At 36.7% G+C, this 26049-nt stretch overlaps 1 protein-coding gene and 1 pseudogene across 1 annotated transcript; both read right to left on the bottom strand.

The window, feature by feature from the left end:
* Positions 1-9474: 9474 nt before the first annotated feature.
* Positions 9475-10404, bottom strand: LOC133055274 (olfactory receptor 4A47-like; annotated as a pseudogene).
* An 8532-nt stretch (positions 10405-18936) lies between these two features.
* On the bottom strand, positions 18937-19866 carry LOC133055260 (olfactory receptor 4A47-like). The gene has a single exon (XM_061140676.1). The coding sequence runs from the start codon at positions 19864-19866 to the stop codon at positions 18937-18939; it is 930 nt and encodes a 309-aa protein (XP_060996659.1).
* Between the last annotated feature and the right edge of the window lie 6183 nt (positions 19867-26049).

The raw sequence follows: 26049 nt of genomic DNA, 5'->3' as shown, positions 1-26049 counted from the left end.
AAGCCTCCATACCTACACTGAAACCAACCACCACCCAAGAGCCAATAAGTTTTAGAGCAAGACATACCACGCAAATTCTCCAGCAACGCAGGAACATAGCCCTGAACATCAACATACAGGCTGCCCAAGGTCACACCTAAAACATAGACCCATCTCAAAACTCATTACTGGGCACTCCATTGCTCTCCAAAGAGAAGAAATCAAGTTCCATGCACCAGAACACTGACGCAAGCTTCCCTAACCAGGAAACCTTGACAAGCCAAACGTCTAACCCCACCCACTGGATAAATCCTCCACAATAAAAAGGAATCACAGACCTCCAGAATACAGAAAGCCCACTCCAGACACAGCAATCTAAACAAGATGAAAAGGCAAAGAAATACCCAACAGGTAAAGGAACATGAAAAATGCCCACCAAGTCAAACAAAAGAGGAGGAGATAGGGAATCTACCTGAAAAAGAATTTATAATAATGATAATAAAAATGATCCAAACTCTTGAAAACAAAATGGAGTTACAGATAAATAGCCTGGAGACAAAGATTGAAAAGATACAAGAAATGTTTAATAAAGACCTAGAAGAAATAAAAAAGAGTCAATTAAAAATGAACAATGCAATGAATGAGATCAAAAACACTTTGGAGGTAACCAAGAGTAGAATAACGGAGACAGAAGATAGGATAAGTGAGGTAGAAGATAAAATAGTGGAAATAAATGAAGCAGAGAGGAAAAAAGAAAAAAGGATCAAAAGAAATGAGGACAACCTCAGGGACCTCTGGGACAATGTGAAACGCCCCAACATTCGAATCATAGGAGTCCCAGAAGAAGAAGACAAAAAGAAAGGCCATGAGAAAATACTCGAGGAGATAATAGGTGAAAACTTCCCTAAAATGGGGAAGGAAATAGCCACCCAAATCCAAGGAACCCAGAGAGTCCCAAACAGGATAAACCCAAGGCGAAACACCCCAAGACACATATTAATCAAATTAACAAAGATCAAACACAAAGAACAAATCTTAAAAGCAGCAAGGGAGAAACAACAAATAACACACAAAGGGATTCCCATGAGGATAACAGCTGATCTATCAATAGAAACCCTCCAGGCCAGAAGGGAATGGCAGGACGTTCTGAAAGTAATGAAAGAGAATAACCTACAACCTAGATTACTGTATCCAGCAAGGATCTCATTCAGATATGAAGGAAAATTCAAAAACTTTACAGATAAGCAAAAGCTGAGAGAATTCAGCACCACCAAACCAGCTCTTCAACAAATGCTAAAGGATCTTCTCTAGACAAGAAATGCAGAAAGGTTGTATAAACGTGAACCCAAAACAACAAAGTAAATGGCAACGGGACCACACCTATCAATAATTACCTTAAATGTAAATGGGTTGAATGCCCCAACCAAAAGACAAAGATTGGCTGAATGGATACAAAAACAAGACCCCTATATATGCTGTCTACAAGAGACCCACCTCAAAACAAGAGACACATACAGACTAAAAGTGAAGGGCTGGAAAAAAATATTTCATGCAAATGGAGACCAAAAGAAAGCAGGAGTCGCAATACTCATATCAGATAAAATAGACTTTCAAATAAAGGCTGTGAAAAGAGACAAAGAAGGACACTACATAATGATCAAAGGATCAATCCAAGAAGAAGATATAACAATTATAAATATATATGCACCCAACATAGGAGCACCGCAATATATACGGCAAACACTAATGAGTATGAAAGAGGAAATTAATAGTAACACAATAATAGTGGGAGACTTTAATACCCCACTCACAACTATGGATAGATCAACTAAACAGAAAATTAACAAGGAAACACAAACCTTAAATGACACAATGGACCAGCTAGACCTAATTGATATCTATAGGACATTTCACCCCAAAACAATCAACTTCACCTTTTTCTCAAGTGCACATGGAACCTTCTCCAGAATAGATCACATCCTGGGCCATAAATGTAGTCTTGGAAAATTCAAAAAAATTGAAATCATTCCAGTCATCTTTTCTGACCACAGTGCAGTAAGATTAGATCTCAATTACAGGAAAAAAATTGTTAAAAATTCAAACACATGGAGGCTAAATAACACGCTTCTGAATAACCAACAAATCATAGAAGAAATCAAAAAAGAAATCAAAATATGTATAGAAATGAATGAAAATGAAAACACAACAACCCAAAACCTATGGGACACTGTAAAAGCAGTACTAAGGGGAAGGTTCATAGCATTACAGGCTTACATCAAGAAACAAGAAAAAAGCCAAATAAAAAACCTAACTCTACACCTAAAGCAATTAGAGAAGGAAGAAATGAAGAACCCCAGGGTTAGCAGAAGGAAAGAAATCTTAAAAATTAAGGCAGAAATAAATGCAATAGAAACTAAAGAGACCATAGCAAAAATCAACAAAGCTAAAAGCTGGTTTTTTGAAAAAATAAACAAAATTGACAAACCATTAGCAAGACTCATTAAGAAACAAAGAGAGAAGAACCAAATTAGCAAAATTAGAAATGAAAATGGAGAGATCACAACAGACAATACTGAAATACAAAGGATCATAAGAGACTACTACCAGCAGCTCTATGCCAATAAAATCGACAACTTGGATGAAATGGACAAATTCTTAGAAAAGTATAACTTTCCAAAACTGAACCAGGAAGAAATAGAAGATCTTAACAGACCCATCACAGGCAAGGAAATCGAAAATTCTACCAAAAATTTAGAGAAGAGCTAACACCTATCTTACTCAAACTCTTCCAGAAAATTGCAGAAGAAGGTAAACTTCCAAACTCATTCTATGAGGCCACCATCACCCTAATTCCAAAACCAGACAAAGATGCCACAAAAAAGAAAACTACAGGCCAATATCACTGATGAACATAGATGCAAAAATCCTTAACAAAATTCTAACAAACAGAATCCAACAACATATTAAAAAAATCATACACCACGACCAAGTGGGCTTTATCCCAGGAATGCAAGGATTCTTCAATATCTGCAAATCAATCAATGTAATACACCACATTAACAAATTGAAAGATAAAAACCATATGATTATCTCAATAGATGCAGAGAAAGCCTTTGACAAAATTCCACACTCATTTATGATTAAAACTCTCCAGAAAGCAGGAATAGAAGGAACATACCTCAACATAATAAAAGCTATATGTGACAAACCCACAGCAAGCATCACCCTCAATGGTGAAAAATTGAAAGCATTTCCCCTGAAATCAGGAACAAGACAAGGGTGCCCACTCTCACCACTACTATTCAACATAGTGTTGGAAGTTTTGGCCACAACAATCAGAGCAGAAAAAGAAGTAAAAGGAATCCAGATAGGAAAAGAAGAAGTGAAACTCTCACTGTTTGCAGATGACATGATCCTCTACATAGAAAACCCTAAAGACTCTACCAGAAAATTACTAGAGCTAATCAATGAATATAGTAAAGTTGCAGGATATAAAATTAACACACAGAAATCCCTTGCATTCCTATATACTAACAATGAAAAAACAGAAAGAGAAATTAAGGAAACAATACCATTCACCATTGCAACAAAAAGAATAAAATACTTAGGAGTATATCTACCTAAAGAAACAAAAGACCTATACATAGAAAACTATAAAACACTGATGAAAGAAATCAAAGAGGACACAAACAGATGGAGAAACATACCATGTTCATGGATTGGAAGAATCAATATTGTCAAAATGGCTATTCTACCCAAAGCAATCTATAGATTCAATGCAATCCCTATCAAGCTACCAACGGTATTTTTCACAGAACTAGACCAAATAATTTCACAATTTGTATGGAAATACAAAAAACCTCGAATAGCCAAAGTAATCTTGAGAAAGAAGAATGGAACTGGAGGAATCAACCTGCCTGACTTCAGACTCTACTACAAAGCCACAGTCATCAAGACAGTATGGTACTGGCACAAAGACAGAAATATAGGTCAATGGAACAGAATAGAAAGCCCAGAGATAAATCCACGAACCTATGGACACCTTATCTTTGACAAAGGAGGCAAGGATATACAATGGAAAAAAGACAACCTCTTTAACAAGTGGTGCTGGGAAAACTGGTCAACCACTTGTAAAAGAATGAAACTAGAACACTTTCTAACACCATACACAAAAATAAACTCAAAATGGATTAAAGATCTAAATGTAAGACCAGAAACTATAAAACTCCTAGAGGAGAACATAGGCAAAACCCTCTCCGACATAAATCACAGCAAGATCCTCTATGACCCACCTCCCAGAATATTGGAAATAAAAGCAAAACTAAACAAATGGGACCTAATGAAACTTAAAAGCTTTTGCACTACAAAGGAAACTATAAGTAAGGTGAAAAGACAGCCCTCAGATTGGGAGAAAATAATAGCAAATGAAGCAACAGACAAAGGATTAATCTCAAAAATATACAAGCAACTCCTGCAGCTCAATTCCAGAAAAACAAATGACCCAATCAAAAAATGGGCCAAAGAACTAAACAGACATTTCTCCAAAGAAGACATACAGATGGCTAACAAACACTTGAAAAGATGCTCAACATCACTCATTATCAGAGAAATGCAAATCAAAACCACAATGAGGTACCATTACACGCCAGTCAGGATGGCTGCTATCCAAAAGTCTACAAGCAATAAATGCTGGAGAGGGTGTGGAGAAAAGGGAACCCTCTTACACTGTTGGTGGGAATGCAAACTAGTACAGCCACTATGGAAAACAGTGTGGAGATTCCTTAAAAAACTGGAAATAGAACTGCCATATGACCCAGCAATCCCACTTCTGGGCATACACACTGAGGAAACCAGATCTGAAAGAGACACGTGCACCCCAGTGCTCATCGCAGCACTGTTTATAATAGCCAGGACATGGAAGCAACCTAGATGCCCATCAGCAGAGGAATGGATAAGGAAGCTGTGGTGTATATATACACCATGGAATATTACTCAGCCGTTAAAAAGAATTCATTTGAATCAGTCCTAATGAGATGGATGAAACTGGAGCCCATTATACAGAGTGAAGTAAGCCAGAAAGATAAAGAACATTACAGCATACTAACACATATATATGGAATTTAGGAAGATGGTAACGATAACCCTATATGCAAAATAGAAAAAGAGACACAGAAATACAGAACAGACTTTTGAACTCTGTGGGAGAAGGTGAGGGTGGGATGGTTCAAAAGAACAGCATGTATACTATCTATGGTGAAACAGATCGCCAGCCCAGGTGGGATGCATGAGACAAGTGCTCGGGCCTGGTGCACTGGGAAGACCCAGAGGAATCGGGTGGAGAGGGAGGTGGGGGGGGGGGGGATCGGGATGGGGAATACGTGTAAATCTATGGCTGATTCATATCAATGTATGACAAAACCCACTGAAATGTGTGAAGTAATTAGCCTCCAACTAATAAAAAAAATTAAAAAAAAAAAAGAAGTTGCAGTTTTATTCCCTGCTTAAAAGACAAGAAATAGGGTATAGTGACAGAAAACAAGAGGGAAAATTCAACTGTGGATAAAGTAATCCAAGATGAGCTTTCTTAAGGTGATGCTCAAGCTGAGTTCGAAAGTATAGGAAGTGACATCCATCGGAGACACTGTTACGGAAATTATACAAATGACCTTATTTATGAAACAGAGCCTGGAAAATTCCATGGACAGAGGAGTGTGGAGGGCTGCAGGCCATGGGACATGACTCAGCACACACACAACATACTCACAGACTCAGAGAATAAACTTATGCTTGTGAGGGTGGGAGAACTTGGGGAAGAGACAGTTAGGGATTTTGGAGTTGACATGTACACACTGCAACATTTAAATTCAATAATCAACAAGGTCTTACTGTAGAGCACTGGGAACTCTGCGCAGTGTTACGTGGTGACCTGGGTGAAGGGGAGTCTGGTGGAGAATGGATGCTTGTGTACATAGGCTGAGCTCTTTGCTTTGCTATCACATGAAACTATCACAACATTACTTATTGGCTACCCTCCAATTTAGAAATAAGTTGTCGGGTTTTTTTAATAAGCCCTGTTACAGCAATTGAAAGTATATAAAAATTAATAAAAATTATTTCACTTCAGAGATTACAGGAGCTATACTTAACACAACTTTAAAATTTTCACAGGAATTTTTATGACAGTACTATGTTAAAGAAGACTTGTGCCTTCTTGTCTATTCCAGATTTTAATGGGGCAGCTTTTAACCTTTCCATGTTGAGGATGATGTTAGCTGTGCATCTGTCATATATGGACTTTATTATGTCAAGCTACATTCTTTCTATTTCCAATTTGTTGAGAGTTTTTTATGAAATGATGTTGAACGTCTACACGATCATGAAAAACCCGAGAATAAATTAAGAAAATAATTACATTTACAAGAGCACCAAAAAGAATAAAATATTTAGGAATACATTTGACCAAGGAGACAGTCTTGTAAACTGAAAACTACAAAATGTATCTGAGTGATATTATCAAATACACACATGCATGGAAAGATATTTATGATCTGGGATATTTAACAGTATTAACATGTTGATAATACCTCTACATATTATTAAGATGTTAATAATACCCTCAGATTCAGTGCAATCCTTATCAAAATCCCAGAATCATTTTTATAGAAGCAGAAAAATTCATACAGAATCTCAAGGACTCCAGTTTGCAAAAACAATTTTGAAAGGAAATAGAAAGTTGTAGGTCTCACGTTACCTGATCCTAAAACATATTATACAAAGTTATGGTAATCCCAGCACGACCATTGAAATAAAGATGGACAACATATTAATGGAATAAAATAGATGATCTAGAAATAAAGCTTTATATACATCCTAGATAATTTTCAACAGGAGTGTCAAGAGCATTGAATGGAGAAAGGATAGTATATTGATGCAAAGTGAAAAAGGAAGTCACACAGAAAAACTAATTGTGTATGACTACATTTGATTGAGACACTTAACTAGTCAAGTTTATAGACAGAAAGTAGAATGGTAGTTGGATGGTGCTCGGTAAGTGGAAATGGGAAATTTTGTTTAATGATTGTGAAATTACAGTTTGACAAGTTGGAAACATTTTGGAGATGACAACCATAATGTTGGCACAACAATATGAATTAAGATAGTGACACTTTAAAATGGTTAAAACTGTGTATTTTGTTATGTGTATTTGACCACGATTTTTAAAAGAAATTGAAGAACTCAGGTGACCTCATTAATTGGTTTATGATATGAACATAAACTATAGCATGAAAGCCCAAACTGTCTGCAAATATTATTGGCTTTAGATACACCTGGGTTTAAGAGGTAAATATGTCAATCTAATGACAAAACAACTAAATTAAAATACCTATTTTTTAATAATTTTATTTTTAATTTATTTATTTACTTCAATTGGAGGATGATTCTTTTACAATATTGTGATAGCCTCTGCTGCATACTTGTGTCCCCTCCCTCCAGAAGCCCCACCCTCTCCCCCCCATCCATCCAGGTTCACGCAGAGCACTGGCTTGGGTTCCCTGTGTCACACATCAAACTCCCTCTGGTTATCATTTTACATATGGTAAGGTATGTGTTTCAATGCGATTCTCTCAAGTCATCCCACTCTCTCCTTCTTCCACTGAATCCAAACATCCGTTCTTTATGACTGTCTCCATTGCTGCCCTTCACATAGGATCATCAGTACTATCTTTCCAGATTCCATATATATACTTTAATACATGATATCTATTCTGCCTTACTTCACTCTTATAATAGGCTCTAGGTTAATCCACCTCATTAGAACGGACTTAAATGTGTTCCCTTTTATAACTGAGTGATTATTCTGTTGGGCATATATACAACAACTTTCTTATCCATTCATCTGCCAATGGACATCTAGGAATCCAATGACAAAACTAGTAAATTAAAATTTCTGCTTTTTAATAATTACTATCTATTTTATATTGGATTATAGCTGACCAACAATATTAGCTTCAGGTGTTCAGCAAAGTGAGGGAGCTATACATGTATGTGAACCTATTCTCTTTCAGTTCTTTTCCCAGTTAGGTTATTATAGGATGCTGAATAGAGTTCCCTGTGCTATATATGGTAGATCCTTGTTGGTTATCAATTTAAAATATACTAGTGTGTATTGTCAATACCCAAGTATTATGTAATCAACTCAACCAACATTGAGTATCTACCATAGGCCAGGCATTGTTCTACATACTCAGGATTCACCAATAAACAAAGCAGACCAGATAAAGGGAGAGTTTGGAGTCTCAAAATCAGATTTTAGGTGCAAGATAGCAAACATTTTTGAAGTATTTTGTGCTGCTCCAGAATAGTTCAGATTGACTGATTATGCAGGGGAAGAGGATATTTTATAATGTGAAACTTCCTTCCCTACAAAGCCGTGGGAATATACACCCAGATTACACACCACAGATTGGACTCTGACTCCACTCTGCAGAGACACCAAAGTGACTGATGAAACACTGGGTGAGATGGGTTTACGCTCAGAGTGGCAGATAATAATTATGCTACATGGAAGCGTGATGACTTAAATAGAAACTGTAATGAGTCATAGTAAAATAAACATTTGCATTTCAAAAAGTTTTAGAACCGTATTATCACAAACTCTTTTTTTCAATATTCCTTGCCTAGGTTTTTTGTTTGTTTATTTGTTTGTTTATTATTGGTGTGGTTTTTATGTGTGTGGCTATGTGGTATAGCCTGTGGGATTCTAGTTCTCCTAGCAGGGACTGAACACAGGCCCTCGGCAATGAAAGTATGTAGTCCCAACTTTTGGACTGGCAGGGAATATCCAAATTCTAATTCTGACAGTAAATAAAATTTAGCTACCAACTGGGTAATACATAAAACTAAGTACAACTTTTTTTTTTTTTTTTTTTAAGTACAACTTTATAATGGCAAGTAATTTTCTATCTGGAACTTGCCTCTGAGTAGCTATATGTCAAAATCAGCATGCTTTTGTTAAGTAGTGTGCGGTTGTCTTCAATCATAATTCTATTTTCTCTTTTCCCATTTTAAAGACAAACTCACTTTTTATTACTATGATCTTTGCCTAAAGTCACTTTTTCATCCCAGAAGTCCTCATAGCATTTTCACATCCAAATTTCTGAGGGTGAAGTGTAAGTTTAACAAGGGACTTATTATGATATAAATTGTACCCAAGGCTTGCGCACAAATGCACAAATAAGCAAGGCACAAACACTAAGGTGACCCAGTGATGGGAGACACGGGTGGGGAGGACTTTGTATGGAGCAAACTGTTCTTAATAGCACGGCTGTATAATAATGATCTTTAATTGCAATGATCATAAACTCTTTGAAGAAAGAGGATTTTTTTCCTTTTAAAGAAAAAATTTAAAATCAGAATCAAATTTTAAAATGACTTCTGCACTCTAAGGAAATGGAACCTGCTGTCAAATGACTCCTTTCATGATAGATGGTGCACTTATTTAATATGAGATATGATGTTTCTTCTCCACAGCTTCTTCATAGCATAAGTTAGCTCAGAACTTCTTAGACTATAGATTAATGGGTTCAGCATAGGTGTTATGATGGTGAAAAACACACTCAATAATTTGTCGAGGGGGAACGTCTTAGCAGGTCTGACATACATGAAAATGCAGGGAACAAAGAAGCAGACAACCACGGTGATGTGGCAACCACAGGTCTGCAGGGCTTTCCGCCTCCCTTCCTGACTCAGGTTCTTCAGAGAGTGCAGGATGACTCCATAGGAGATGAGTAAGAGCAGAAGCACAACAGTGCAGATCAGTCCTCCATTGGCCACAACTAAGATGCCGATGATATAGGTGTCAGTACAGACGAGTTCCAATAATGGATACATGTCACACGTATAGTGATCAATGATATTGGGGCCGCAGAATGGGAGCCCATAAACAGTACTAAGTTGAATCACTGAGTGCAGAAAACCTCCAACCCAGGACACCACCAGCAGTAAAACACACACTCTCTGCCTCATGATCACCAGATAATGCAAGGGCTTACAGATGGCCACATAGCGGTCATAGGCCATCACCAGCAGAAGGAAGACCCCTGATCCAGCAAAAAGGTGCTCTGCAAACAGCTGGGTCATACAGGATTCAAAAGATATGATTTTTTCCCCAAATAACAACTCTGAAATCAATCTGGGAGTGATAGAAGTGGAGTAAGTGACATCCATACATGATAAGCTAGCAAGAAAAAAGTACATCGGTGAGTTCAGGGTCTTACTGACAGCTATAGTCACTATAATAAGAAGGTTGCCCGCCAGAGTCAAAAGGTAGATGAACAGAAACAAAACAAAAAGGATTTTCTGCTCCTTTGGATTCTGTGTGAGACCCAGAAGGACAAAGAAGGTTACATTGTTTCATGATTCCATCTAACCTGGACAGGAACTGACTTCACATACTAAAGCAGTTTACTTTAAAGAAAAAAAAAAAAAAAAAAAGGGAGATAACACTTAAAGGGGAAAAATGCTCAAATGTATAAGAATTTTTTAATTTATTCATTCATTGGAAGAAGGTCAATAGAACATCTATTTGTGTCTAATGTGTCATAGAAATTTTGATTACCAAGTTGAATAAGGTTTAGTTGTTTTTGTTTGTTTGTTGTTTAACTTCACTGATATGACACAGAACCAAAAAATAATAATTCCTGACACCTGTATGAGGTTCCATGAAATTCACGCAGTGCTGAGGAGTCAGAATATAGGAGTATATCAAGTGAGTATCACAGAAGACTTTCAAGAGGAAGTAATGCTTCAGCTGAGGGTAAAAAATAATTGAAAGTATAAAGAAATAAAGAAAGCCATGAAAAGGTGCAGCATTTATAAAGACACAAATTATAATACATGAAACACTCAACGTAATACACATTATCAGGGTGGGTAGATGAATGTGTGAATAGATGAATTCCTTATCCTGAATTGTCTCTAACCTCACTGACACTTCTTTGGTCTGTAGGTGGATATTTCCCTTTGTCGATCAATAAATTAGACTGCAGAAGTCTAATTTTGTATCTCCAGTCCTTACCTTTCCCCTAAATTTCAAATGTTTATTTGGAATATCTCTAGTTTTGAAATCCAACTGAATAGCAATTTGATATTTATAAAACATAACTTCTAAACTTTCCACAATAAGCATGTGCATTTTCTAAATGAAATTTAAAGAGCATTCCTTGTTTATCTCATTAAATACTATAATTTTCATGTTAGTGTTCAGAAACAAAATTTAAGTGCTCTTTACTCATTAGTCACTCTCATGAAACTTACATAAATCCTACTAACACTACTTTCAGAATATATCACAAATCTGATCATTCCCTACTTCTTAGTCTCTTCTTGTTCCACGGTAACAGCTTCCTGCTGTCTCTCCACATTTATATTGGCCTCAAAAGTCTGTTCTCTGCTGCAGCCCAAGCTGTCCTTCTTAACCTTCTTCTGAAACCATCACTCTACTTCTCCAAACTCCTACAGCATGTTCCAATCACTCACTCATAGTTTAATATAACACATTTAATATTTACAGTAGCAAGAACTGTAATCCTTAGTTCATAAGTAAAGAACTTAAGGTTCAGAATATCTAATTCATTTTCTCAAGTACACATTTTTAAGTCATATACCTAGAATTGATTTTGTTTGGTTGATTTTAAAGTAATTTATTTTCTTATATAATAAAGAAGGTCTCACAACTGTGAGCTTGGTTCCCACTATTTAATGTTAGTGTTACCTTCTGGAGGCTTGTTCAGAACCGGAAGAATATCTTGAAGTTACTCATCAACACTTGGAACTATTTTTCATCCAGTTTGACAAAGAGGACAAAAGGCCACTTTATTAGTTGAGCATATAGTTTATTTGACTGTCCGTCCATTTGCTTCATGGAGTCTTCTGATTATTCAGGTCATTTTTAACTGCAATGTAGATTACTTGAAAGCAATTCCATGGTGCACACCCTGAAAAACAAGTTTATTGCATTAGGAAATGTATCAAAATGACCAGCCAATACTACATACACATAGAAGAAATCAACTAGTTATTTGGCAGGGAAATTTTTCACAAGTAACTTCTTTCCTCCTAACTTCAAAAATACAAATAGCATTTGACTGTCCAGTTCTTTTCACTCTGCCATATTAACATGACCAAACTAGTTGAGATTTTGAAAAACATTCCTGTGACTCTTTTTAAGTCATGCTATAAGTCTAAGAAAGGACCTCCTGAAATTTTTATGGCAGCTGCTAAGCAAATAGCATCTTCTTCCTATTAGGGGTGAAGATCACGGGCTATTTCATCCCTTCCAGCTGCAATTATCACTGGGTCTTGGAATGTGTCCAAGGCTGATTCTTGTTTAATTAATTCACTGGGATTTTCCTCAAAGGATTTCAAGAACATCTATAGGGGGTTCATCGAAAAAACAAGAGAGTTCCAGAAAAACATCTATTTCGGCTTTATTGACTATTCCAAAGCCTTTGACTGTGTGGATCACAATAAACTGTGGAAAATTCTGAAAGAGATGGGAATACCAGACCACCTGACCTACCTCTTGAGAAACCTGCATGCAGGTCAGGAAGCAACAGTTAGAACAACAGACTGGTTCCAAATAGGAAAAGAAGTACATCAAGGCTGTATATTGTCACCCTGCTTATTTAACTTATATACAGAGTACATCATGAGAAACGCTGGGCTGGAAGAAGCACAAACTGGAATCAAGATTTCCGGGAGAAATATCAATAATTCAGATATGCAGATGACACCGCCCTTATGGCAGAAAGTGAAGAAGTACTGAAGAGCCTCTTGATAAAAGTGAAAGAGGAGAGTGAAAAAGTTGGCTTAAAGCTCAACATTCTAAAAACTAAGATCATGGTATGTGGTCCCATCACTTCATGGCAAATAGATGCGGAAACAGTGGAAACAATGGCTGACTTTATTTTTCTGGCTACAAAATCACTGCAGATGGTGACTGCAGCCATGAAATTAAAGGACGCTTGCTCCTTGGAAGAAAAGTTATGACCAACCTAGACAGCATATTAAAAAGCAGAGATTATTTGTCAACAAATGTCCATCTAGTCAAGGCTATGGTTTTTCCAGTGGTCATGTTTGGATGTGAGAGTTGGACTATAAAGAAAGCCGAGTGCTGAAGAATTGATGTTTTGAACTGTGGTGTTGGAGAAGACTCTTGAGAGTCCCTTGGACTGCAAGGAGATCCAACCAGTCCATCCTAAAAGAGATCAGTCCTGGGTGTTCATTGGAAGGACTGATGTTTAAGCTGAAACTCCAATCTTTTGGCCACCTCATGCTGAGAGCTGAGTCATTTGAAAAGAGCCTGATGCTGGGAAAGATTGAGGGCAGGAGGAGAAGGGATGACAGAGGATGAGATATGGATGGCATCACCGACTCAGTGGACATGGGTTTGGGTAAACTCCGGTAGCATTACATATTCAACTCAACCAACATTGAGTATCTACCATAGGCCAGGCATTGTTCTAAGTACTCAGGATTCACCAATAAACAAAGCAGATCAGATAAAGGGAGAGTTTGAAGTCTCAAAATCAGATTTTAGGTGCAAGATAGCAAACATTTTTGAAGTATTTTGTGCTCCTCCAGAATAGTTCAGATTGACTGGTTATTCAGGAGAAGAGGGCATTTTATAATCTGAAACTTCCTTCCCTACAAAGCAGTAGGAATGTACACTCAGATTACACACCACAGATTGGACTTCAACTCCACTCTGCAGAGACACCAAAGTGACAGATGAAACACTGGGTGAGATGGGTTTATGCTCAGAGTGGCAGATAATAATTATGCTACATGGAAGCATGATGACTTAAATAGAAACTGTAATGAGTCATAGTAAACATTTGCATTTCAAAAAATTTTTTAGAACTGTATTATAACAAACTATTTTTTTTCAATATTCCTTGCCTAGGTTTTTTGTCTGTTTGTTTGTTTGTTTTGTTGTGTCTTTTTATGTGTATGGCTGTGTGGGTAATCTTGAGTGATTCTAGTTCTTCTATCAGGGGCTGAACATAGGCCCTTGGCAATGAAAGTGTGTAGTCCCAACCTCTGGACTGGCAGGGAATTTCCAAATCCTAACTAATTCTGACAGTAAATAAAAGTTAACTACCAAATGGGTAATACATAAAACTAAATATAATTGTATAATGGTAAATAACTCTCTATTTGGAACTTGCCTCTATGTGCCTATATGTCAAAATCAATATGCTTTTAAGTAGTGTAGAGTTGTCTTCAATCATCAAATTGCATTTTCTCACATAGATCAATGGAATAAAATAGAAAGCCCAGAGATAAATCCACACACCTATGGGCACCTTATCTTTGACAAAGGAGACAAGACTGTACAATGGAGAAAAGACAATTGCTTTAACAAGTGGTGCTGGGAAAACTGGTCAACCACTTGTAAAAGAATGAAACTAGAACACTTTCTAACACCACACACAAAAATAAACTCAAAATGGATTAAAAACATAAATGTAAGACCAGAAACTATAAAACTCCTAGAGGAAACATAGGCAAAAAATCTTTGACATAAACCACAGCAGGATCCTCTATAACCCACCTCCCAGAGTAATGGAAATAAAGGCAAAAATAAACAAATGGGACCTAATTAAATTTAAAAGGTTTTGCACAATGAAGGAAACTATAAGCAAGGTGAAAAGACAGTCTTCAGAATGGGAAAAAAAGAATAGCAAACGAAGCAACTGACAAAGAATTAATCTCAAAAATATATAAGCAGTTCATGCAGCTCCATACCAGAAAAATAAACAACCCTATCACAAAATGGGCCAAAGAGCTAAGCAGACATTTCTCCAAAGAAGACATACAGATGGCTAACAAACACATGAAAAGATGTTCAGCATTGCTTATTGTCAGAGAAATGCAAATCCAAACCACAATGAGGTACCATCTCAAGCCGGTCAGAATGGCTGCTATCCAAAAGTCTACAAGCAATAAATGCTGGAGAGGGTGTGGAGAAAAGGGAACCCTCTTACACTGTTGCTGGGAATGCAAACTAGTACAGCCACTATGGAGAACAGTCTGGATTTTCCTTAAAAAACTGGAAATAGAACTGCCATATGAGCTAGCAATCCCACTGCTGGGCATACACACCGAGGAAATCAGAGTTGAAAGAGACACATGTACACCAATATTCATCACAGCACTGTTTACAATAGCTGGGACATGGAAGCAACCTAGATATCCACCGACAGACAAATGGATAAGAAAGCTCTGGTATGTATACACAATAGAACAGTACTCAGCTATTAAAAAGAGTGCATTTGAATCAGTTCTAATGAGGTGGATGAAACTGGAGGCTATTATACAGAGTGAAGTAAGTCAGAAACAAAAACACCAATACTATATATATATATATATATATACACACACACACACACATATATATGTATATATGGAATTTAGAAAGATGGTAACAATGGAGATGCAGATGTAAAGAACAGACTTTTGGACTCTGTGGGAGAAGGCGAGGGTGGGATGATTGGAGAGAATAGCATTGAAACATGTATATCATCGTATGTGAAATAGATTGTCAGTCTAGGTTCGATGCATGAGACAGGGTGCTCAGGGCTGGTGCACTGGGATGACCCTGAGGGATGGGATGGGGAGGGAAGTGGGAGGGTGTTCAGGATGGGGAACACATGTACACCCATGGCTGATTCATGTCAAGGTATGGCAAAAACCACTACAATATTGTAAAGTAATTAGCTATCAATTAAAATAAATAAATATATTAAAAAATAAAATAAAAATTGTATTTTCTCTTTTCCATTTTAAAGACAAACTCACTTTTTATTGTTATGATTATTTCCCAAAGTCACTTTATCATCCCAGAACTTCCTCATAGCATTTTCACATCTAAATTTCTGAGCTTGAAGTTTAAGAAGTTTAACAAAGGCCTTATCATGATATAAAATGTACCCAAGCCTTGGATACAAATACACAAATAAGCAGGGCATGAAAACTAAGATGACCATAGTGATGTGAGAGACACAGGTGGAGAGAACTTTGCATCTCCCCTCCAAGCTATGTCTCTAGGGAAGACAAGATGACCACATAAGAGACCAACAAGGGAAAATATTTTAATGGATAAATGAACCAATGATTGGCATCAACAGAGTTCAAGGATGTTAATTCCATGCAGATAAGTTTCAACAAAGGGTTTAAGGCACACAAGAATGGTCTTTGACATTGAACCACAGACAGGCAGCCACACTATGAAGACCTGTGTGGTTGCAAGTACAGCCTTCCCATTCCTGTTACTTGAAAAAGGAAGCCACATCCCTGTCACTCATGATGGTTTCACAGGACCGGGTTTTGCAGATGGTCACATAGTGCTCACTGGCAGCCAGTATGGACAGGAAGATCTCAGGAGCAAAAGACTCTCAGCAAAGACACTAGTCCTGGACTTCCTGAAGGAGATGATTTTTTTCTTACAGCAAGTGTCCATTGGTATTTCAGATGTCATAGACGAAGAACAGCAGACGTCCACAAGGGACAGAAATACAAGCAGGAACTGTAATTCCTGCTTTGCCCAAATTTACAAAAGGTGACTTTTCACTGACAACATCTTTGCATACCTGGGTCACAGTTTATACTCTGAAGACATCAACTCCTCTAAAATGACCCTTCTTAAAGTGAATCTTATTGAAAATAATAACTGAATATTATTTTGTGACTAAACTATTTTAAATTTATTTAAACTTCATTTTAAACTCGGAGGAGACAATGGCAACCCACTCCAGTACTCTTGCCTGGAGAATCCCATGGAGGGAGGAGCCTGGTAGGCTGCAGTCCATGGGGTCGCTAAGAGTTAGGCACGACTGAGTGACTTCACTTTCACTTTTCACTTTCATGCATTGGAGAAGGGAATGGCAACCCACTCCAGTATTCTTGCCTGGAGAATCCAAGGGACAGGGGAGTCTGGTGGGCTGCCGTCTACAGGGCTGCACAGAGTCGGACACAAGTGAAGCAACTTAGCAGCAGCAGTATTTTAAACTATATTATTAATCTTATTTATATTCAATTTATTATTTTATTTGTAATAATTTGGAACAGAGATACACAAGCCTAGGCATACCTCTGAAAAAGAATAGTAATGAGGGACTGCTAGTCTCTTTACTTATCAAAATGTGTTATATATCATGGCAATTATATTATGTGCCAATCTGCACATGAATAAAGAGATCAATGAAAAAGAATCGCGTCTTGAATTAGACCCAAATACATAGGACTTCAGGATACAATAGTCAGGATTTTAAATCAATGGCAAAAAGATATTTACATGACCATTTAAAAGAAACCTAAAATTTAGAGAAACAACTAAAAATTGAATCAATATTTATCTCCTATAGCAAAATTAATTCAAGACAAGTCAAAAGTTTCCATATGATATCAAAAATGTTTTAAAAATTAAATACTAAAAAAGAATTGAAGAAGTGTCACAAGTGAAATGAGAAAATTCTTCTTAAGCAATATACAAAAAAACTGAATATAAACTATAAAAATATTACATACAAAAAGCACTCTACATAGGATAAAAATTTAAGAACATACAACCAGAAAATAGTAATTATATATACAATATAAAAAAGATCATTTCTTTAATATATGATCTCATAAAAATAAAAAATTGAATGAAGTAAGACACACATATAAAATATCCACCAAAAAATAATTACAACTCAAGTTAAATGTATTGAATGATGCCCAGTTAAATTATATCAAGAGGGTAGCAAAGTATAAAAATAACTTTAATCAGTTGTTATAACTATTTATCAGGTACTGGTCTCGAAAATATGGACAAATGAATTCTCACTGACAGTGGACAAGACTGTAGTTGTTATACAACCTCCAGAAAAATAGTTTGTCAATAACTATCAATATCAACATTTTAAATGCATATGTTACCTCATCATTGATTCAAATATCAAAACAACAATTTTATGCCTAGGAAATCATATTCGCACATATTCAAAAACATATTTATTTGAAAACTGTCATAAAAAGGTTTAAAAGCACATGAAAAGGAATGGGCATATGAATTTTAATATAAATTTATAAGAAGCATTGTGAAATATGAGAAAGTTAAGGGATATGTTTGAGCTGGTATTGAAATATCTTTAAGATGTGGCATAGTAAAAGCAAGTGTGATATACATAGAAAAAGCAAATATATATATGGCAAATAAACTGGCATTTGCAAATATTTTTACTAAATGAAAATTAAGAAAAAAAAAATTAGATTCTACCTCTTAGAGTGAAGATTGGAAAATATTGAGAGAAAAAGGAGAAATTTGTTTGACACTTCACCTCATATTATTTGGTTTTATTTATATTGTTTATTATTACTTATTTTACTTCAATTTTCTTGTGAACACTAACAGTATTAAAGTAAAAAATTTGGGTATAATGCAACTGAATATACTAACAAATAATATATAGAATTAAATATTTTAAATTATAAAAATTAAAAAGTTTACTTAAATTACAAGATGCTAAATAAAAATTATCTTGTCTCTGAAAAAGAGTAAAACAGCTAAATGCATAAACTGATTAAAAATCAGTGTTACTGCATAATACTTTTCCCACTTAATCATTATTTATTATTAACTCCTTACCATGCAGGCGTTACACATTTCTAGGTACAGTGATAAAGAAGTAATTATGGGCCTTACATTCTAGTATGGAGGAAACTGTTATTAATAGCACAGCTGTATAATCGTAATCTTTAATTGAAATTATCATAAACTCTTTGAAGACAGAGAATTTTTTCTTTTTAAAGAAAAAATTTTAAATCCAAAATCAAATTTTAAAATGACTTCTGCATTCTAAGGAAATGGAACCTGCTGTCAAATGACTCCCTTCATGGTAGATGATGCATTTATTTAATATGAGATATGATGTTTCTTCTCCAGAGCTTCTTCATAGCATTAGTCAACTCAGAATTTCTTAGACTATAGATTAATGGGTTCAGCATGGGGGTTATGATTGTATAAAACACACTCACAGATTTGTCAATGGGGAAGGTCTTAGCAGGTCTTGCATACATGAAAATGCAGGGAACAAAGAAGCAGACAACCACGGTGAGGTGGCAACCACAGGTCTGCAGGGCTTTCCGCCTCCCTTCCTGACTCAGGTTCTTCAGAGAGTGCAGGATGACTCCGTAGGAGACGAGTAAGAGCAGAAGCACAAGAGTGCAGATCAGTCCTCCATTGGCCACAACTAAGACGCCAGTGACATGGGTGTCAGCACAGACGAGTTCCAATAACGGATACATGTCACACATATAATGATCAATGACATTGGGGCCACAGAATGGGAGCCAAGAAATAGTGCTAAGTTGAATCACTGAGTGCAGAAAACCTCCAACCCAGGACACCGCCAGCAGCACAATGCAAACCTTCTGCCTCATGATCACCAGATAATGCAAGGGCTTACAGATGGCCACATAGTGGTCATAGGCCATCACCAGCAGAAGGAAGACCCCGGATCCAGCAAAAAAGTGCTCTGTAAACAGCTGAGTCATACAGGAGTCAAAGGATATGCTTTTCCCCCCAAATAATAACTCTGAAATCAATCTGGGAGTAATAGAAGTGGAGTAAGTGACATCCATACATGATAAGCTGGCAAGAAAAAAGTACATTGGTGAGTTCAGGGTCTTACTGACAGCTATAGTCACTATAATAAGAAGGTTGCCCACCAGAGTCAAGAGATATATGAACAGGAACAAAACAAAAAGGATTTTCTGCTCCTTTGGATTCTGTGTGAGACCCAGAAGGACAAAGTAGGTTACATTATTTCTTGATTCCATCTAATCTGGACAGGAGCTGACTTCACATATTAAAGCAGTTTACCTAAAAAAAAAAAAAAAAAAAAACAAGGGGGGGAACACTTAAAGGGGGAAAGTGCTCAAATGTATAAGAATAATCTTTTATTTATCCATTCATTGGAAGAGCGTTTATAGAACATCTATTTGTGTCTAATGTATCATAGACATTTTGATTACCAAATTGAATAAGGCATAGTTCTTTTCTCTGTTTTTTTTGTTTGTTTGTTTGTTTTAACCTCAGTGATATGACACAGAATGAAAAAGCAAGCAATTCCAGACACATGTATTAAGTTCCATTAAATTCACACAGTGCTGTAGAGTCAGAATATAGGAATGCACCAAATGGGTATCACAGAAGACTTTCAAGAGGAAGCAGCACTTGAGCTGAGTGTAGAAAAGAATTGAAAGTATAAAGAAATAGGAAGAGAAAGCCATGAAAAGGTGTAGCACTTATAGACACAATGTATAATACATGAAACACACTTCGGGTAATACACGTAATCAATATGGGTAGATGAATGAGTGAATAGAAGATCCTTGTCCTGAACTGTCTCTAACCTCACTGACACTTCTTATGTCTTTAGGTGCATATTTCCCTTTTCTGACCAATAAGTTAGACTGCAGCAGTCTAATTTTGCATCTCCAACCCCCATCTTTCCCCTAAATTTCAAATGTTTATTTGCAACATCTCTAATTTTGAAATCAAATTGAATAGCAATTTACTATTTGTAAAACTAATTTCTGAATTTTCCACAATAAACATGAGCATTTTCTAAACAAAATTTAAAGATGCATTCCTTATTTATCTCATTAAATAATATAGTTTTCCATGTTATTGTTCAGAAAAAAATTCTTGGTGTTTTTACTCATTTGTTACTCTCAGAAAATTTAAATAAATCCTACTAACTCTACTATATCACAGATTTGATCGTTCCCTACTTAATTTCTTCCAGGTCCACCATAATAGCCTCCTACTAAGTCTTTCCACATTTATATTGGCCTCAAAAGTCAGTTCTCCTGAAGCATCAAACTGTCCTTTTTAATCTTATTCTGATAACATCACTCTACTTCTCCAAACTCCTACAGTATATTCCAATCACTCACTCATAGTTTAATGCAACACATTTAATATTTACAGTAGCAAGAACTGTAATCCTTGTTTCAGAAGTGAAGAAATCAAGGCTCAGAATATCTAATTCATTTTCTCAAGTACACATTTGTAAGTGATACTTAGAATTGAATCTAAGTTTGATTTACTCTAAGTAATTTACTCTCTTACATAACAAAGAAAGTCTCACAACTGTGAGCCTGGTTCCCAGTATTTAATATCAGTCTTACCTTCTGGATGCTTATTCAGAACCTGAAGAATAACTTGAAGTTACTTATAAACACTTGGAATTATTTTTCTTCTAGTTTGACAAGAGAGGGCAAAAGGCTGCCTTATTACTTGAGCATATAGTTTATTTGACTGTCTGTCCATTTGTTTCATGGAGTCTTCTGACTATTCAGATCATTTTTATGTGCAGTGTAGATTATTTGAAAGGAATTCCATGGTGCACACACTGATAAACATGTTTATTGCATTAGGAAATATATCAAAATGACAAGCAAATCCTACATATACATAGAAGAAATTAACTAGTTATTTGGCAGGGAAATTTTTCACAAGTAACTTCTTTCCTCCTAACTTCAAAAATAAAAATAGCATTTGACTGTTCAGTTCTTTTCACTCTGTCATATTAACATGACCAGACTCGTTGACTGAAATTTTGAAAGACATTCCCATGATACTTTTTAAATCATGCTATAAGTCTAAGAAAGGAGCCCCTGAAATTGTTATGCCAGGTACTAAGCTAATAGCATCTTCTTCCTATTAGGGGTGAAGATCACAGGCTATTTCATCCCTTCCAGCTGCAATTATCACTGAGTCTTGGAATGTGTCCAAGGCTGATTCTTATTTAACTAATTCACTGGGATTTTCCACAAAGGTTTTAAGGAACATCTATAGGGGCTTTCCTGATGGCTCAGTGGTGAAGAATTCACTTGCCAATGCATAAGATGCAGGTTTGATCCCTGGGTTGGGAAGATCCCCTGGAGAAGGAAATAGCTACCCATTCCAGTATCCTTGCTGGGAAATCTCATGGACAGAGGAATCTGGCAAGCTACAGTCCATGAGGTGGCAAAAGAATCGGACATGACCTAGGAGTCTTAATATATTCTCCCCTACCATGGAAAGAATATCTTTCTCTTTATTCAATAATAGATTTAATCATGTTAAAATCTGGTTAAATAAATAAAATTATACTAAAAATAAAATTAAATGTTTTAAAGTTTTAGATGTAACAACTAATGATTTTTCCAATTGTTAATTGTTTTTAAAAGTTAGGGCACATCTCTTATGCCAGCAACTGTGCTATGAGCTAGGACACAGCACTTAATAAAACCAGAGGGAAAATCACACAAAAAAAATTTTTTTTTCCTGCATGGACATTATAATAGGTCAGAAAATAAAGAAGGAGACATTTAATAAAGTAGTTATAGTCTTATTTGGGGCTTATAAGATAAAAAATAGAATAATGAGACAGAAAAGAAGAGGGAGAATTCTACTGTGGATAATATGATAGGAGAAGTCCCTTAAAAGGTTATCTTTAAGCTGTGATTGAAAGGTAGGAAGTGACTGTCATTAGAAGCACTGTTCCAGAAAGTAATACTAAATAAAAATTAATAAAATTATCTCCTGTCATCAGAGATGACAGGACCTATATTTAGAAAAATATAAACTTTTCACAGGAATTTTTCTGGCAGTGCTATGTTATAAAAGGACTTGTGAGAGTGTGCCCTCTTGTCTTACTCTAGATTTTAATGGGGAAGATTTCAACCTTTCTATGTTGAGGATGATGTTAGCTATAGATATGTTATATATAGACTTACTTATGTCAAGGTACATTCCTTCTATTTCCAATTTGTTGGGAGTTTTTTATGAAATGATGTTGAATTTCTATGTGTAACTAGCAACTCAAGGAAAACTTAAGAAAGTAATTCCATGTACAAGAGCATGAAAAAAGAATAAAATATTTACCAGACCACCTGACCTGCCTCTTGAGAAACCTGTATGCAGGTCAGGAAGCAACAGTTAGAACTGGACATGGAACAACAGACTGGTTCCAAATAGGAAAAGGAGTATGTCAAGGCTCTATATTGTCACCCTGCTTATTTAACTTATATGCAGAGTACATCATGAGAAACGCTGGGCTGGAAGAAGCACAAGCTGGAATCAAGATTGCCAGAAGAAATATCAATAACTTCAGATATGCAGATGATACCACCCTTATGGCAGAGAGCGAAGAGGAACTAAAAAGCCTTTTGATGAAAGTGAAAGAGGAGAGTGAAAAAGTTGGCTTAAAGCTCAACATTCAGAAAACTAAGATCATGGCATCTGGTCCCATCATCTCATGGGAAATAGATGGGGAGACAGTGGAAACAGTGTCAGACTTTATTTTGAGGGGCTCCAAAATCACTGCAGATGGTGATTGCAGTCATGAAATTAAAAGACACTTACTCCTTGGAAGGAAAGTGATGACCAACCTAGATAGCATATTAAAAAGCAGAGATATTACTTTGCCAACAAAGGTCCGTCTGGTCAAGGCTATGGTTTTTCCAGTAGTCATGTATGGATGTGAGAGTTGGACTGTGAAGAAAGCTGAGCACCGAGAAATTGATGCTTTTGAACTGTGGTGTTGGAGAAGACTCTTGAGAGTCCCTTGGACTGCAAGGAGATCCAACCAGTCCATCGTAAAGGAGATCAGTCCTGGGTGTTCATTGGAAGGACTGATGCTGAAGCTGAAACTCCAATACTTTGGCCACCTGATGCGAAGAGTTGACTCATTGGAAAAGACCCTGATGCTGGGAGGGATTGGGGGCAGGAGGAGAAGGGGACAACAGAGGATGAGATGGCTGGATGGCATCACCAACTCAATGGGCATGAGTTTGAGTAAACTCCGGGAGTTGGTGATGGACAGGGAGGTCTGGCGTGCTTCGATTCATGGGGTTGCAAAGAGTCGGACACGACTGAGTGACTGAACTGAACTGAACTGAACTGAACCAAAGAAATAAATCCTGTAAACTGAAAACTACAAAAGCTTACTGAGAGATATTATGGAACACACACAAATATGAAAAGACATTTATGATCTGGGACATTTAAAAGTATTAAGTTGTTAATACTACCTCAAGTGATCTACAGGTCAAAATAGCAAAACTGATTTTGCAGAAACAGAAAAATCCATGCTAAAATTCATGGGAAATCTCAAGGACTCCAAGTTGCCAAAACAATCTTGAAAAGAAGAAAGCTAGGGGTCTCATACTTCCTGACTTTAAAACATATTATACAAAGCGATGGTAATCATAGCACCAGTATTTGAATAAAGATGGACGATGGACTAATGGAATAAAATAGAAAGCCTAGAAATAAACCTTTGTGTATGTCTTTAGATAATTTTCAACAAGGGTGCCAAGAGTATTTAGTGGGGAAAATATAACAAGTTATAAAAAAAGGTAATCACAAAAAAGCAATTATCATATGATTTCACTTACATGAAGCACTTAAAGCAGTCAAATTCATAAACAGAAATTAGAATGGTGGCTGCCTGGGGCTCCATGAGCTTATATGGAGAATTTTGTTTAATAACTGAAATTTCAGTTTGGGAAGTTGGAAAAGTTTACAGGTGGATAGTGGTAATGTTTGCATAACAAGTAAGTGTCACTTTAAAATGATTAAAATTGTAAACTTTGTTATGTATGTTTTACTAAGCCATGTCCAACTCTTTGCTGACCCCATGGACTGCAGCATGCCAGGCTTCCCTGTCCTTTTTTATTCTCCCAGAGTCTGCTCAAAGTCATGCTCACTGAGTTCATGATCTTATCTGTCTCATCCTCTGTGTCCCCTTCTCCTCCTGCCTTCAATCTTTCCCAGAATCAGGGTCTTTTCCAATGGGTGGCTCTTTGTATCAGATGGCCAAAATATTGGAGCTCCAGCTTCAGCATCAGTCCTTCCAATGAATAGTCAGGGTTGATTTCCTTTAGGATTGGCTAATTAGATCTCTTTGCTGCCCAAGGAACTCCCAAGAGTCTTCTCCAGCACCACAATTCAAAAGCATCAACTCTTTGACACTCAACCTTCTGTATGCACATATGAGCACAATTTTCAAAATCAATGTAAGAACTAAGGGACTTCCCTGGTGGTGCAGTGGATGGCAATCCTCCTGCCGGTGCAGGGGACATAGATTCAAACCCTGGTCCGGGAAGATCCCACATGCTGCGGAGCAATTAAGGCCATGCTCCACAACCACTGAGCACATGATCTAGAGCCTGAGTGGTACAACTAAGAGAGCCCGCACGCCACAACTACCAAAGTCTGCATACTCCAGGGTCCTCCAGCCACAACTAATGAGCCCCGGTGCTGCAGTTACTGAAGCCCAGGCACCCTAGAGGCAGCTTTTCACAGTTTTTAGTCACAACTATGGAGCCTTCATGCTGCAACTATTGAAGCCCGTACACCTAGAGCCTGTGCTCCTCAACAAAAGAAGCCACAAAGTGAGAAGCCCATACAACCACAACTAGAGAGCAGCTCCCACTCTCCACAACTATAGAAATCCCACGTGCAGCAACAGAGACTCAGGGCAACCAATAAACAAATAAAACAGTGTATGTGTTAGTTGCTCAGTCATGTCTAACTCTTTGCAACCCCGTGGACTGTAGCCCGCCAGGCTCCTCTGTCCATGGGACTCCCCAGGCAAGAATACTGCAGTGGGTTGCATTCCATGCCAAAAAAAAAAAAAAAAAAAAATGAAGTCAGTTTCTTAAAATGAAAAAAAATTAAAAAAAAAAAAAAACTAAGGGGACTTCATTAACTGAAATATGAAAGGGAACATAAACTGTACCTCGATAGCCCAAAGTATATGCAAATATCATTGGCTTCAGATAAACTTGGGTAACTTGTTTAGGAGGTAAATATGTCAATGCAATGGCAAAACCACTAAATTAAATTCTTTTTTTTTTAATTTTATATTAGAGTACAGTTGATCCACAATGTGTTAGTGTCAGGTCTAAATCAAATGGACTGAGTTATACATATATATGTATCTATTTTACCAAATTCTTTTTCCA

The sequence above is a fragment of the Dama dama genome, chromosome 1 (assembly GCF_033118175.1).
Source record: "Dama dama isolate Ldn47 chromosome 1, ASM3311817v1, whole genome shotgun sequence".
Taxonomy (NCBI): Eukaryota; Metazoa; Chordata; class Mammalia; order Artiodactyla; family Cervidae; genus Dama; species Dama dama.
This window is presented reverse-complemented; position numbering and strand designations above follow the sequence as displayed.

Excerpts from the sequence above, each read along its gene's own strand:
- LOC133055260 (XM_061140676.1), bottom strand. The coding sequence starts at position 19,866 with ATGGAATCAAGAAATAATGTAACCTACTTTGTCCTTCTGGGTCTCACA.